At 31.4% G+C, this 14,928-nt stretch overlaps 1 protein-coding gene across 3 annotated transcripts in view; it reads left to right on the forward strand.

Moving 5' to 3' along the window:
- The window catches only part of LOC118186377 (ataxin-3-like), an 81,048-nt gene that overhangs the window by 23,993 nt on the left and 42,127 nt on the right, over positions 1 to 14,928 (forward strand). For all 3 annotated transcript variants that reach the window (XM_085806518.1, XM_035356454.2, XM_035356456.2), the window contains exons 3-4: positions 1,190 to 1,326; positions 6,581 to 6,735. In XM_085806518.1, the coding sequence (XP_085662644.1) occupies positions 1,190 to 1,326; positions 6,581 to 6,735 (292 nt within the window). The remainder of the gene's footprint in view (positions 1 to 1,189; positions 1,327 to 6,580; positions 6,736 to 14,928) is intronic.

Genomic DNA, 14,928 nt, shown 5'->3' on the forward strand with positions numbered 1-14,928 from the left:
GTACAAAAAATAGACAATTCATCACTTACTGTAATGAACAAGTCATTTAATGTAATGAAAATTACAAAATATTTTTTTTTAATCAAGCCTAAGCTAAAGACTGTCAATGATATAAAATGTTTTTAATAAATAGTTTTTAAATGTGGAAATGAATTGGAAATGATATCCATCTTCTGACTGGCAGTTTAGTAGTACAGCATATGAGTGTCAACCGAAAACGTAACTGTGCATTCAGTCCAAACAAATATCATGACCATATTTCAACCATGTAATCAAAGGATTACTGAAGATGAAAAAAACATATTACTGTCATAAGATAACCAGAAATTTTCATAATATAAACATGAATGTAGGAGCAAATTGAAAAGGAAAACTTTTTTTTTTTTTTTTCCGTGTGTTGTATCTGCTGAATATATGTCTGTAGCTCAGAAAAAACAATAATTAACTATTTTAAATATAAACAACCATTAAATAAATGCTTAAGAAAATAAAGTTTAAGAGAATAATGCAGCATTTCCATCTGATGTGAATTGTGAAAATTTTTATGCTTATGAATGAAAAATTTCAAGTTGCAGCTCTTTATGAGTGTCACAAAGATGCAAACAAATCCATGTATAAAGAAAATGTCATGAAAAAGATAAAGTTGATAAAAAATTCCTTATAAATGCTGAAAATAGGAACTTTTTTTAGGATTCAGAATGCAGCATCAGTCAGATAGTTTACTGAAGCACTATGAATATTAAACAATTTATAAACAAGGTTTTTTTCAAAACTGGAGATAATTTTGATTAAAATTTTGAACTTTATTTAATAAACATGCTGTAAAATATGTTTCTAGAATATGTGCCTTAAAGTAATTAAATTATGTTCATATTTGCATTACATTTTTTGTTGTTTAATGTTTTCAATCAACCATGGACAAACCTGATCACATTAAGCAAAATTTCATGCATTACATCAATGCATTTAATTTGTTAACTTTGTGTCATTTTCCTAAATTCGTAAAATAATGAATTTCTTAGCTTAATATCCATAACAAATATCAATAGATGTATAAATTTGAATTTTATATTAGATAATTATTACACATGCAGATCTTTATTATTATTTTTTTCATTTTTTTTTTTTTTTTTTAAATTTAACTCTTTTTTTTTTTTTTTTTTTTTTTTCTTCTTCTTCTTTCCAACAGCAACCTTCTGGAAATGTAGATGATAGTGGTTACTTCTCTGTTCAGGTGATTGCATGTGCTTTGAAAGTATGGGGGCTTGAACTGATACCTTATAACAGTCAATGCTCATTGGCTCAAAATGCAAGGCGTGATCCTACGTAAGTTTTTACATAATTTTCTATTGGGGGGAAGTACTTTTCCATTAACAAAGCAGCAGTTATCACCAAAGGTAACTGTGGACGCTAAATATATGGTAACATTCAAGATGCATTGTGTCTGAAAAATATTATGCTGGCTAGAAAAATGTTACACAGTTTTGGGTACAGTTGTTGGCATTGTAATACTTCTTTGGCGATATGGAGCAACTCCAATGATGGAACACAGCAATAACTTTTATTTAACACTCAAAAATGGCGACATACAAACAAGAAGAGAAAACATATTCTAAATTTAAAAATAAATTACATTCTTCGTGCGAGAGTCGCACGTGGCACTCGAGTCTGGTTTCAAATATTGCCATTAACAAATACCTTAATGTTCATCTATTTAAATTATTTAAACTACAAGATTTTAATACTATTTAAAGCTGTTACAGCATTAGCACAGTTTTGGTTCTGCATTAGTATTAAAACTTCATCTTATCACAATTTAAACGAAGTCTTTTGCTTCAAATAATGCCTTTTACATGAGAGAATTTTATGGCTGACATTGCATCATTTGGCCTTTGCCAAATCTTAAAATCCCTCTAAATATCTTCCTCAAAAAGTCAACAAAGTTAAAAATCTCATATGAAAAGTGTGCATATAAAGAAGAGTCACTGTATTTTATTATCTTCATGGTGTTAGGTTTGTATCATTAGAATGCTTGTGTGAATTTTTTTTGCTGTTCTAGTAATTGGGGGGAAGGGAACAAAAAATAAGTTTTTTGATTATTCACATCTCCCACTAAAAAGTCACAAACTCATTACCAACTTTGGAGAGAAATGTTTGTTTAGGTATCTTTACGTCTATTTCAGTCATTCATCCAGTGCCACCTAGTTTTTCGCATTCTTCTTTTTCTGTAGAAGATACACACACTTTTCTGAGGTAATTATACCAATCTGTGGTTGTATTTGGTGATAATCTCAGTTCTGCTTCACAGAAATTCACTGATGTCCAATTATAAATAAAATGAACAACTGTTGTAAACAAGATATAGTTATCTTGAAGCGTGTTTCCAAGTTGCAGTCTAATACTTGCTTGTAATTTTTCATATTGCATATTCATAAAATTCGGTCATTTAAAAGGTACCACTTCATAAAATGCCAGTTTTGGTAGTCTCTACTGCTGTGCCTAATCAATAGGCTGCCTCTGTGCCAAGTTTATAAATATTTAAGAACTACTTCATATATAAATTTATCATGAAATTTCCCAGTTATGTGAGATAAAAATTTCCAAATTATAGCTTTTTGAAAAAATTTTCTGACTTCATATGCCTAAGAGCCTTATGATTAATTGCCAAACACAAAGGTTTAAAACTTCTCAGGGTTTTGTTGGGTTTCCTTTGAAGGGTAAATTAAAATATGAAGTAAATTTTTACCCATCTCACTTACTAGTGCTCTTATCCTGCTGAAATCCAAAGACTGCTTTGCAACTGGATCTTTGTGAGACTGTTCTGAAATCAAACTGCAGTCTAGAAATTTTGTTTTCCCTAGCGATAGAACAAAAACATTATCCAAATAATGAATCACTGCATATTTACACAGATAGCTCTAAACCTGGTAGATAGTGTAAAGCTGGTACTGGTAATTTCAGTAGTATTTTCTTCTGTTATTTACCTCTCATTTTTCACAGTGCTGAGATGGACTTTCATGATGAGATGAGACCTTCTAACACTAAAATACAGACTCCCATATTTCTCAAGTGCTGTTGTTTTTTCAGATTATTTTGCTGCCTTACATAGCATAACCAATCAAGGTAAACCAGCTTCATGTTTAAAAATTCAAGAATGCTAATAATTACACAAATATTTATCTAATTTCCAAAAGAGAATTGTTCTGCAGGGGATACCATCTCTCTGTTATATACCTGAAACTGAGACAATGGATGATCTGCAAAAAAGTACCAAAAATGCTTAATATTTCCAATAAAACATCTTGTAAAATAACTTGTTAGATCATAGACAGCAAGGTTAAAAATTCCTTTATTTGTAATCTTAAAATTCATATTGAAAACAAAGCGTGGAGAAAAAATTTGAGTAGTTTACCAGATTGCTGTTGAGACAGTACGGTAGTTGCATTTCAACTAACTGTTGGAAGTGCTTGGTCAGTCATTTGAACAAAATTAGAAATTTAGTCCTGAGTGCCTTTCTGGGATTCTGGCTTCATTGATGGTCATTTCCCCTTTTTTTATCCTGTTCTAACATAGAGTCTCAAAAAATGTTATTGGAAAGCTCTGGATCACACAAGACTTTCATTCTTAGTATTTCAAACTTTTGTTCTTTGATTGTTTAAACATCTCTTGTCTAAATTCTGGTTCTGCTTTTGCCTGTTTGCTTATACTCTGTATTTTATTTGTATCATATAGCTGAAGGCCACATTTCTAAGGGCATTTTATGCATTGAGAAATAAATAAAAACTGTTAACCGGAATGCCATATTTCCTAAGAAATGCAAAGCTTTTTTTTTTATGACCAGACAAACTCCTGTATTCCGTTATAGTTTGTTACAATAAAAACAGATGTTCTCAGTGCAAAAAGAATGCTAATAAAAATATCTGATGTGTGCACTACTTGACTTCCTTGCGTGTAATATTAAACACATTTTTTCCTGCATTTCGTTTAAACTTATTGAATTGAATTAAATCTACTTCATCGATAGCACATAAACCACAATAGAATAAATGCGCCTTTTTAAAATTCACTATATTTATTTACCATAGCAGTACTCTAGCGCTAGGTTCATTTAAGAACGTTACATCTCATTCATTTTATTACTGAGAATGAAAAAAAAAAAATTATACCTGAAGAACTATCTAATCGTTGCCATGATCTATTCGAATACTAAAATAAATCTAAAATGATGTATAAAATAAATTAGATAAAAAAATGAACAGTTTTTCACAGACGATTCAGCGGTGCTTTCCTGATGCGCATGCACTACTCGGAAACATTCTGCTCTGTCCAAAACAGACTGTCAACAGTATTTTCTGCTAATATGGAACACTTATTTCCTCGAATTTCATTAGAGATGTATTTCTCATTCAATTAATTCAGTTCTTACTTCATGGCAAGGCAAAAATACGTAAAAATAATACTATACTTGCCTTTGATGAATGTTAAAATTAGCTTCGATTTTAAAATATAATTACTAAATAATAAATTTAAAATGTTCTATAAGGAAATACATCATTGCGTTTCCATCTCACTAACATAAGAACTTAAAAATAATTTACTTATATTTGAATGTGATATCATTTATATTTTGCAATAATAAGATTAATATTTTATTTCGTAACAAATTTATTATCAATATTAACTCATTTCTGTCATTTTTCGTGCCAAAAATGGTAAAATATTGGATGTCGTAAAAAATACAATGCACGCGTGCTCATGTAAAATTGCCAAGCACGTGTGCTGGAGGGTTAAGTGTTGCATAAAATGGCATGATTAATTTGAATGACACGGTTGAGACTTCTATCACTATTTTAAAGATAGAGAGATAAAGTCTCCAAATTAAATAAAAAATAAAAGAGGTTATAGCCAATTAAAATTTATATCTTACACATATACGTATATTTATATACTTTTAGTGCGGCCAATTGCAACTAAAAAAGGAGGTGCACATCTACATGTTATAGCAGTCCCACATACAAAATTTCAACATTTTGAGGCTATTCATTTTTAAGATATGTGAGATACATACATACAGACAGACAGACAGTATGGAAAAATCTCTTCTGAATCAATTTTAAATCAGTTTTATAATTTATTTGGAGAAAAAGATTCCTTTATTCTGTCCTTACATACAGATGTCATGCAAAAACATCGTTGAAATGTGGTACTCGGAATTTTTCATGATTACAATACTTTTTTTACTTTTGTACAAGGAAGTAAAAAAGGGCCATTGAATTTCAAAAGTGCAAATCTGCACGTGCTCAAACACATATGTGTGATGCGCACCCTGAGCTGCCACATATATACATTTTGGCCTATAATGTAAGTTGTCTCATAAATATTTTTTAGCAATATAGCCTCATCACTACTTTTTCATGATTTTTTTAGGGTTGTGGGAATAATCAGGAAGTAACTAAAATTTATTTAACTTTAAAAAAAATTATATAAATTGTTATCTCTGTGCAAATATTTATTACACTTCTTTATTCATTAATTGCCTATAAATATATTTTTGAGCGTATGTTATACAGTCAAAAGTCGTTAATTCGAACACCCATAATCCGGAATGATCTATAATCCAGACCTCAAAGCTACAAACTTTCTGCGCATGCGTCACGTTGACGCGTAAGACCTTTCCGGCTACGAATATGTGTGTGCGCATGCGCGTTTAATGTATAATGGACGGTATAAGCTAAGCTAAAATTATCTAATTCAATTAATGTTGCAGATTGCGTTGTTTCTTAATCTTCGAATTGGATCCAGCTTATTATTTTTTGCAGTCTGTTAGAATTTTATAAAAGTAAGCTAGAACTTTCGATTATGTCAAATAGAATTTCCGATATATATTTACTAATATGTAAAGAATCTACAAAGCGAAAGCATGTTTCAAAGTCCATTAAACAAAAAGTGGAATTGCTGCAAAAAATGGATAAAAGCATATAATTTGTTTTTCTAACCATTCCGAAATCTGTTTATCAATTTCACGCTGCTCTGCGGCGGGTGGGGTGGAGATACTCCGTCTTTGATATGAATTAAATCAAATTCCTCGTCATTATAATTCGCTTTTGATAGTGAAGAAAGTGACACAGAGGTTATTGAAAATGAAAAGTTTTTGATTGACAAATTAGTCGGTATTCTCGACACAGCAATTATAGGACTTGAACAGCAGAACTTTGTAACTGAGCAAGAAATTATGTCTGTTTATAGAATTAAAGAGAAAGTATTATCACATAAAACGAAGCAACTTAAACAACTTACATTGAAAGAAATGTTTAATAAAGTAAACAAACAAATATAAAACGCTTTTTTTTTTTTGTAAATTTTGATACCCTTTAGATCATAATTGTTCTTTATTTCATAAATTACGGTTTCATATTTTTAATTTTATAATTTCTGCATGCCATCTTACCAGATTTAAACTGATGATCTATAATCCGGAATCGCCGAAGTCCCGACGAGTCCGGATTAACGACTTTTGACTGTATATACTTTTAAGTGTTTTCTGTTATTTTTACAGTATATATACATTTTTTCCCCCTAGGCAACAGAGTGCTTATATCTGCAATTTCTGGGATCACTGGTTAACGATTAGAAAAATTGGATATCAGTGGTTTAATTTAAATTCATTATTAGTAGGACCTGAATTGATATCAGATACATTTTTAGCTCTGTACCTGGCACAACTTCAGGAAGAAGGTAAGAAAATGAATTACTAAAAGTTGCTTATTGTAAGCAAGTTAATAAGGCAATAATGGGATAATAGTACCAGAATAAAATTACAATCAGTGTTTTTTATACTTTGTTGTTTTTTTCTCTGCTGCTTGAAGGCTAAAATTCGTCTTTCTCCATATCCGTGTTTATTCAGTCTAGCCATATAAATTTCCTTTTCTTCTTCCTCTATCATTTTTGAAATCCTCAGTTGCATTTTTCTTTTCAGTTACCAGTGTCATTTTTGCTCTGAAATGTATTATGTATTGCTGTCGATTACAAGTTTGTTTGTATCTTAAAATAATCAATCCAGATCAGCAGCAAGAAATTAACGATTTATTATAAAAATTTACAACACACAGCACAATGAATAGCTGAAAGTAGCTCAAGGAGAACCTGAATATTAAACAGTTCCTTCTTAGTGCATGGGAAATGTTGCCATTCCTCAAAATCATATGCAAGGTAAAATCTAAATCATAATTCAGCTAACCAATGACTCTTGGAGCTGATTAAGAGCTAATCTCATAGCTAATTTAGAGCTTTTGTGCCCATTAAAATAAAAAATGTTCACAGGAATAAATTTGAACATATCTCACATTCTACATGGGCTATTTTTATAGTTCAAACATTTTTGCACTCAGAGTTGGAAGATCTATAATGCTGTATAAGAAATAAACAAATAAATACAAAACATGTGGCCACAAATTCAATTAATATTTGAAAACAAATCATAAAATTATCATCCTAAAAACAACAAATAAATAAATGAGTTAAGCAATATACTTCTTTACAATAATATAGAAAAACAAAAATAAAATCATAAAGGATTTAAATATTTATAAGTGTCATCCTGAGAATATGCTCCGATAGTAGTAGTGGTGTGCCATAGCTTTCTTCAAAGGACACGAGGTATAAAGAAAAACTAAGGACTACTGAAAAGCTCTGTTTGATAATGTTATTTTAAGTTTCAACACACATGCACATGTTCATTTGAAACACATATGGCTACCTCTTTTTGTCAGTGCAATTATATACATGTGCTCTTCTAAGTCAATTGAAATGGATGTGTCTCATGTCATTATTATGTCAGACGCGATTATTTAAACATGGCTGTTGATGAAGTTCATTTAAGACACTGTATTTTGTACAAATTCCAACAAGGAAGAAATGCTATGGAAATATATCAAAATTTAATGAAAATTTTTAATGGCAACCGTAATGGTAAGCCATATTTTGGGTGGCCATCTTTGATGGATGATGATAATGTCAATATCATGGCAGAGCAATATCCTTTTTTGACATCAGAGATTCTGAAAAATCTTAACTCAGCTTATAGAACTATTTTGGACTGTATTCAAACACTAGGATTTGTCTGTACATGTTCCAGATTGGTGTTTCATGGCTTGAGTGAGAAAAATTTGCTTGATCAAGTCATATGCACATCTCTGCTTGATCAGAACAAAAGTAAACCTTTCTTACATGAGAAGAACTGGTGATGAAAAGTGAATTACCTATAAAAACATCATTAGGAAAACAGCATACTGTGAGCCCACGCAACCCACCCTTTCCACCTCTAAACCAAGCTTGAGAAAATAAGAGGAATAAAAGAATGCTGTGTATTGTGGGATGTCCAATACATTATAAGCTTTTGAAACGTAACAGAAAGCCCAATTCAGAGAGATACCACCAGCAAATAGATGATTTAAATTAAGCAATCAAAGATAAGAGGCAGGCAATGCTTGCATAATGATAATGCCAGACCACATATTTGGTGACTCTAGAAAATCACAGAGTTAAGCTATAAATTTTTGCTGTGTTTACCATACTCCTTAAATGATTATCTCTCCCTCTGATTATCACTTGTTTCTCTTCTTTCAAAATTTTTTGAAGGGAAAATAATGCAAAACTAAAGCAGATGTCAGCCAAGTATTAGACCTCATCACCTCTAATAGTATTTTCTTTCATTTTGCAAATGGACAGAATTTTCTCGTAAACTTTATAATCTTCTTTAAGATGATCATCCATGATGCCTGATAATTTTAGTAAGTGTTTGTCTTTGTGAGATGAATCTCTATAGTTATGTTTTTTATGTATTTATTTATTTTTTCAGAAATATTAGTTTCTTTCAGGGTGGTGTTAACACGACAGTCTTAATATTTTTAAATACATAATATAATATGTAATATAGTATACTCAATATGACAATATAGTATAATATGCTCTGATGAATTTGTAAAAATCATAGGAGAAGAGAAAATTACAATGATTTGCTATAATAAATCAATTAATGTATTTTTAAATTTTATGAATGTTCTGAAAATAAATTAATTAGAAAAATAGTCTCAAAAAGAATACAAGGCTAACAAAATAGACTAGTTTTGATTTTGCATGTAGGTAATTGTTTTAAAACTGTATAATATTCCACATTAACATAATGGGTATAAATATTTCATTTTTACACAGATGAGAATGAATGGAGAAGATTTATCTTTTGTGAATTTTTTTTTTCTTTTGAAAATGTAATATTTTAATGGATATGGGAGGTAGGCTATAAAAACGACAAGACTGTGAAATTGAGAGCTAATCAGTGTTTTATCGTGAGAGGTTCCTTAATTTGTTCATGCATGCTCGATTATGTCTAGTGTGTAGGGACTTGTTCTTCTTACTATTTCCCTTTTTGCGTGCTTCAAACTTAGAGTTATGCCAGTATATTTTACTTTGAATTTTCTCATATATCATGATTACTTTAATGAACAAAAATTAAAATATAGCACAAAAAATTAACTTTGCTTGTAAAAATCATGAGTAAATTAATATTTCTTTCAAGCTGCCATATTAGCTGTTAACAGCATATTTTTTGGTTATGGGAATAGGTAAAAATTAGATAATCCTTTCTTGATAGAGGCGACACAACACAAATGCATCAGATTCACCTGAATATGTGACAAACACTCGAATAGCATGCATTCACAGAAGAGGTAAACTAATGTTCCTTTTGATACTATTAAATGTTAAATAAAAATGTTTTGTTATTACCTAAAATGTTAATGACTAACCTAGTTCTTCTAGTCCATTGATGGCACATCTCTGATTGTTATCCCTTTTCTATTTTTTTGTGTTTGAATTATTATTATTATTATTATTTTTTTTTTTTACTGTTTAGTATAATTCCATATTTTTTTACTGTTTAGTATAATTTCATACTTCAAAATGAATAATGTTTAATATCACAAATTATGAATATGATATTATACTAAGTATAATATCATATTCATAATTTGCGATATTAAACATTATTCATTTTGAAGTGTTCTAAGTTACTTTGTGATTTTTTTAACGTTCTTTAACTTTTACAGCCATTTAAAAGAAAGTAAGATCATTGATTAAAAAAATATAGTTTTTTGTATTTTCTGATGATCTGCATGCTCTTCGACACGAATTTCTTGGTGACTTTGTAAAGCATAAATGTACGCTTTCACTTGTCATTAAAGGCAACAGCTATTATCAAAATGACAGCATCGCCCTAATAAAAAATAAGCTAAAAAAAGCAAGAAACATCAGTAATAAAATGCTTACTTTTGAGAGATCCTACTTTTCTGCACTGTTGTTCTCCCTTGTACACAGTGATCTGTTTTCACTTGAAGAAAATCAGACAATGCATAGGAGCGTGTGCGTAAATTTCAGCATGTGTATAAATTTGACATTGCACACCAGGGAAAACAGACATGCTATATGCATAACTGTGTTACCCCATAAATAGTTTTGGGGAGCATCATGAGTTGCCACATAACTATTTTGGCAGTGTATTGCTGTGCAACATAAATATTTTTTGAAACTTTTTGATAGGGGTGCAGATAATCAGAAAATACCAGTTTTTTTTAATTATTAATAATGCTTTGCATTGTATACTAGTGATATGTAGTAAAAAGAAAAATAATGGAAAACACCTAATTTTTAGAAATTAAAGTATAAATTCACAATATATTCATGTACTGGCTAAGGAAATTCTAGTGAATAATGCTGTTCTAGCCCAACAGCAGCTGGTGTATATAGAAAAAGGACAAAGCAGATTGGTGAATGTGATGCCCTGATACAGTGCAGATCATCATTATGCAATAATGATATTTATATAGTGTATTTTATTAACCCTTTCCGGCGCAGTGTGTTCGGTGTGAACACACCAAAAATATTCCCTCTTTAGATACTGAAAATAATCGATAAATATCATGAAAACTACTCTAATGGTTACTTTTAATCTCTTTAATAAATAATAGATGGCAGCACCACACAAGCAAATCATTAACATTGTGATATATTCAGTTTTTAAAGACACTGATTTTTCAAAGAAATGTTTCAGATTTTTTTTTCTAAATATAAAGATTATCAATGTAAAAGAATATTTATATAATTTTGTTGTTCATATGCTAATCTGCCTATTCTGTATTACTTTTAATTTTTATCTTTGAAATATTGCACATAGTGAAGTCTTCAGTGTATAGTTTGTTTGGACTGAACACACTGTACTGGTAGCGCCTGTGACGTGGGAGTGAGTCACATAGTCTGGTCTCGTGCTTCAAACACGGGGGGAGGCTGAGAGTGCAGATTTATTTATATTTGTTTTTATTCTTTTCTGTTTTTGGTTTTGAAGACCGCGGTGCTTTGTTTTCACTTAGCTATTTGATTTTCAGCAAGAGCAGACCCTTTTTTTTCTCTTGCTTTCATCGTGCGTATTTTGCTTAGTTTTGATTTCTGTAGATTTTCATTTGTATTTATATGTATTTAATAACTATTTTTTTCTATTTAATAATTAATTGTAAATATATTATTCAAAATGATAATAAACAGGGGTACTATTCTGTTTTGAAAGCCGTAAAAAAATTGCAGCAAAAATGTACGCAGAAAAGTGCCAAATCTAGTAAACACACTCATTTAACAGCGCGCCAAATCTAGCGTACGCGTTGATTACAGGTTGCGTAAGTTTAAATAGTTCTATATTTCTTAAGACGCCATTGAAATACTAGTTTAATTTTTATGGAAATACTAGTTTAATCCTACGGATTTAACAATTTGGGAATTGCCCATGATGAAAAGTCTGCAATAGAATTTTGGGTAAAGTGCAGAATCACTCACTGCTTGACGCGTTTTTAAGAATTGCACATACTCGGTGTCCATGTGCACATCAACCTATTTTCACTAAAAAAAATCCTAGAATTGTACGAAAATGGCACTGCGCACACCCTTGACTTTATCTATGTACACATCGACTTATTTTCACTTAAAAAGTAAAAGAAAATTGACAAAAATCCAATTGTTTTTACCCTTGTAAAAGGCGGCAAACAAATAAGAGCGATTCTGCACTTTACCGAGAATATTTTCAAAGAAAAGGCATCATTCATTATAGAAAATTACGTTTGAACAACCAACGAGATGAAATTATGCTTTAGCGATAAGTCGGTAGCGAAATAGCGATGCTGGCATCCATTCAGTTATGTTTAGCAATTCTTATATAAATTATAATAATGTTCTGAAACAGTTATTTACTCTTATGCTTCCATTCAGTCGTGTTTAGCCTTTTTCATATAAATTATAATAATAAAAAAAGTATTATACGAGGGCTATCCAGAAAGTAGATTACGTTTTGGAATAAAAAAATAAACAAAGTATAGGAAACAAATTTTATTATATACAGATGAAAGCCACACTCAAATACTACTTTTCTACATAGTCACCATACAAATTAAGGCATTTATCGTAGCGATGTACGAGCTTGGAAATTCCTTCGTCGAAAAATTTGGCCGCCTGCGCCTTCAACCACTTCGTTACCTCTTCTTGCCTTCCATCTTGCACAAAACTTGTGGTAACCAAGCTTTTCGTTGATGATTTCGTGCAACAAACTTCGCGAAATTTGTGGAAAACTCAAAGAAAGTTCCGTTATTGTGAAATTTCGATTTTCACGGACTTTAGCATCGACTTTTTCGAGAAGTTCGGCGGTCACTATGCTGGGTCTCCCACTTCGATCTTCGTCGTGAACATTGGTTCGGCCATTTTGAAATCTTATGACCCACTGACGCACTCCACCTTCAGTGATAATGTTGTCCCCATACACTTCACGAAGCTGCCGATAGATTTCTATCGGTTTACAGTTTTTTGCAGTCAGAAACCTTATTACTGAGCGCACCTCGCAGCTCGCGGGATTTTCAATTAACGCAGACATTTCAAACCGTCACAGTATCTGAACGGAGCACAGCACGAACCTCTCACTAGCACGGCTAGATGCAGACTGAGCTGCGCAACGCTCTGACCCCAAGATGGCCGCGCTAGCCCCGCCCCTAGCGGACACAGACGGAAACGTAATCTACTTCCTGGATGGCCCTCGTATGAAATTAACCTTTCATGTAAATTAAAACATCCATCTTAAATAGTTATTTACCATTATACTTCCTTTCTTGCCGCAATTATTAGGGTTGCCACAATTATTTTTGGCAGCATTGGCATCAACAATAGTTTGGCGATTTTTTATGGCCCTCAAAACCGAATAGTACCGTTTTAAGTTGTTAATTTGAATTTTGACTGTGTAAGAGAGTATTGGTATTAACTTACATAATATTATTGGTGTCATGTAGTTTGTAAACTTCAAGACAGGATTAGGTAACATGCTTTATTTGTATGTGATAACATTTTATTGGCAAGATTGCAAGGGAGATACAAATTTGTCTAAATAAAATTATTAATTTTATAAAATTAACTCATGTGTGAAATGCAAAAGTTTCTCGGTAGCAAAATAGTGAGAGTTCTGCTCAGGTTCTTTTTCCATTGGTTAAAAGGTAGCTGCATGAGTTTCCCCTCCTTTTGATTTTCCACATGTATAACAAAAATTTGAGTCTAAGTCCTTATCATTCCTCCTCTTAAATAAATTATCATTCTTACTCTTAAATAGATAGCCAGGGTGTGCTTCACATAATTGCGAGAACACAGAATTCTCACAGTGAATAACACGGTGGCTGTATCGATTCTTAAATCGTTATCACGCCCTGCCACGTGCATCGCAGTGGCTAAAAACTGGAAGGACTGGTTTTGTCTTCCTCTTTCTGCCTGTCGTCGTGTTAACGAGTGTGTGGGCCTTCGGGCCACACACACACAGCTCTCGCCATCGTCCACGGTACTCGATCTGATGTCCATTTTCAAGGATGGAGGAGAAAATATGTTCTTGTACGAAGAATATAAGAATTCAGGTAAACTTTACTGATTAGGCTGCGAGGTAAAAATTGTTCCTGTGCTGTGACTCAACGTGTATAATCCTGACAATTGGATGTTTCGAAGTGACGACCACGTGCGCCAATTTCAAGCCTATCTACCAGAAATTTGATCTCTTCTATCACGAGTAATTGCACTGCATATTAATTAAGCTTCTTGCAAGATGCTGATAAGTAATGTGCCTTTGATGCATCAGGATTAGGAATTTCATATACCGTAAAAAATGAAGGCTGTGACAGTCCCGTAGGACTAACAAGTAGGACATGCCGAAGGGCATTCATGAATGTGTTTTTTTTTTTTTTTTTGTTATAACATATCGAATATAGGCTAATCAAGAAAAGTGTGTTTTTGTGATTTATCTAGGCTAATCAAGAAATGTGTGTTTTTGTGATTTAATAAATGTATATTTGAAAGAGAGCGAATGACTCATGCATGCCTTATTGGGTAAGTCATTTTATTCGTAGTATTAAAGATCACGCAATGTACTAACCACTAAAATTTTAGTTTAACTTTTACGCGGAATTAATTTGCATTTGATACTCTTAGTATAATTACTTTTATACGATCACGGCCAGCAACACCACATTTATGGTGCCATGACAAAAAAAAAAAAAAAAAAAAAGAATTTAAGTTTTAACTGTTTGATTTCAGGTAGAGAACCATTTTATGCTTATGCCTAAAAATATAACTACACGTGTGATTCCAGTATGAATACTATTGATAATTGCTTAAATATTTTGAATTTTGTGATTATGTCTGATATCAAATAGGTGAATATTAGTAATGATTGGATAAAATTTTAAATTTTGTGATTATCTGATATGAATTATTAAGAAAGATTAAGTTGAAAATTGCATATGTAAAAAAAAAAATATAGAATTCCATATGACTATGTTTTCTGCTAATGTGAAATAATTTAATGATAAA

This window comes from Stegodyphus dumicola, chromosome 12, assembly GCF_044657685.1.
Source record: "Stegodyphus dumicola isolate Sdum_Otavi_A_Nest chromosome 12, ASM4465768v1".
NCBI classification, from domain to species: domain Eukaryota; kingdom Metazoa; phylum Arthropoda; class Arachnida; order Araneae; family Eresidae; genus Stegodyphus; species Stegodyphus dumicola.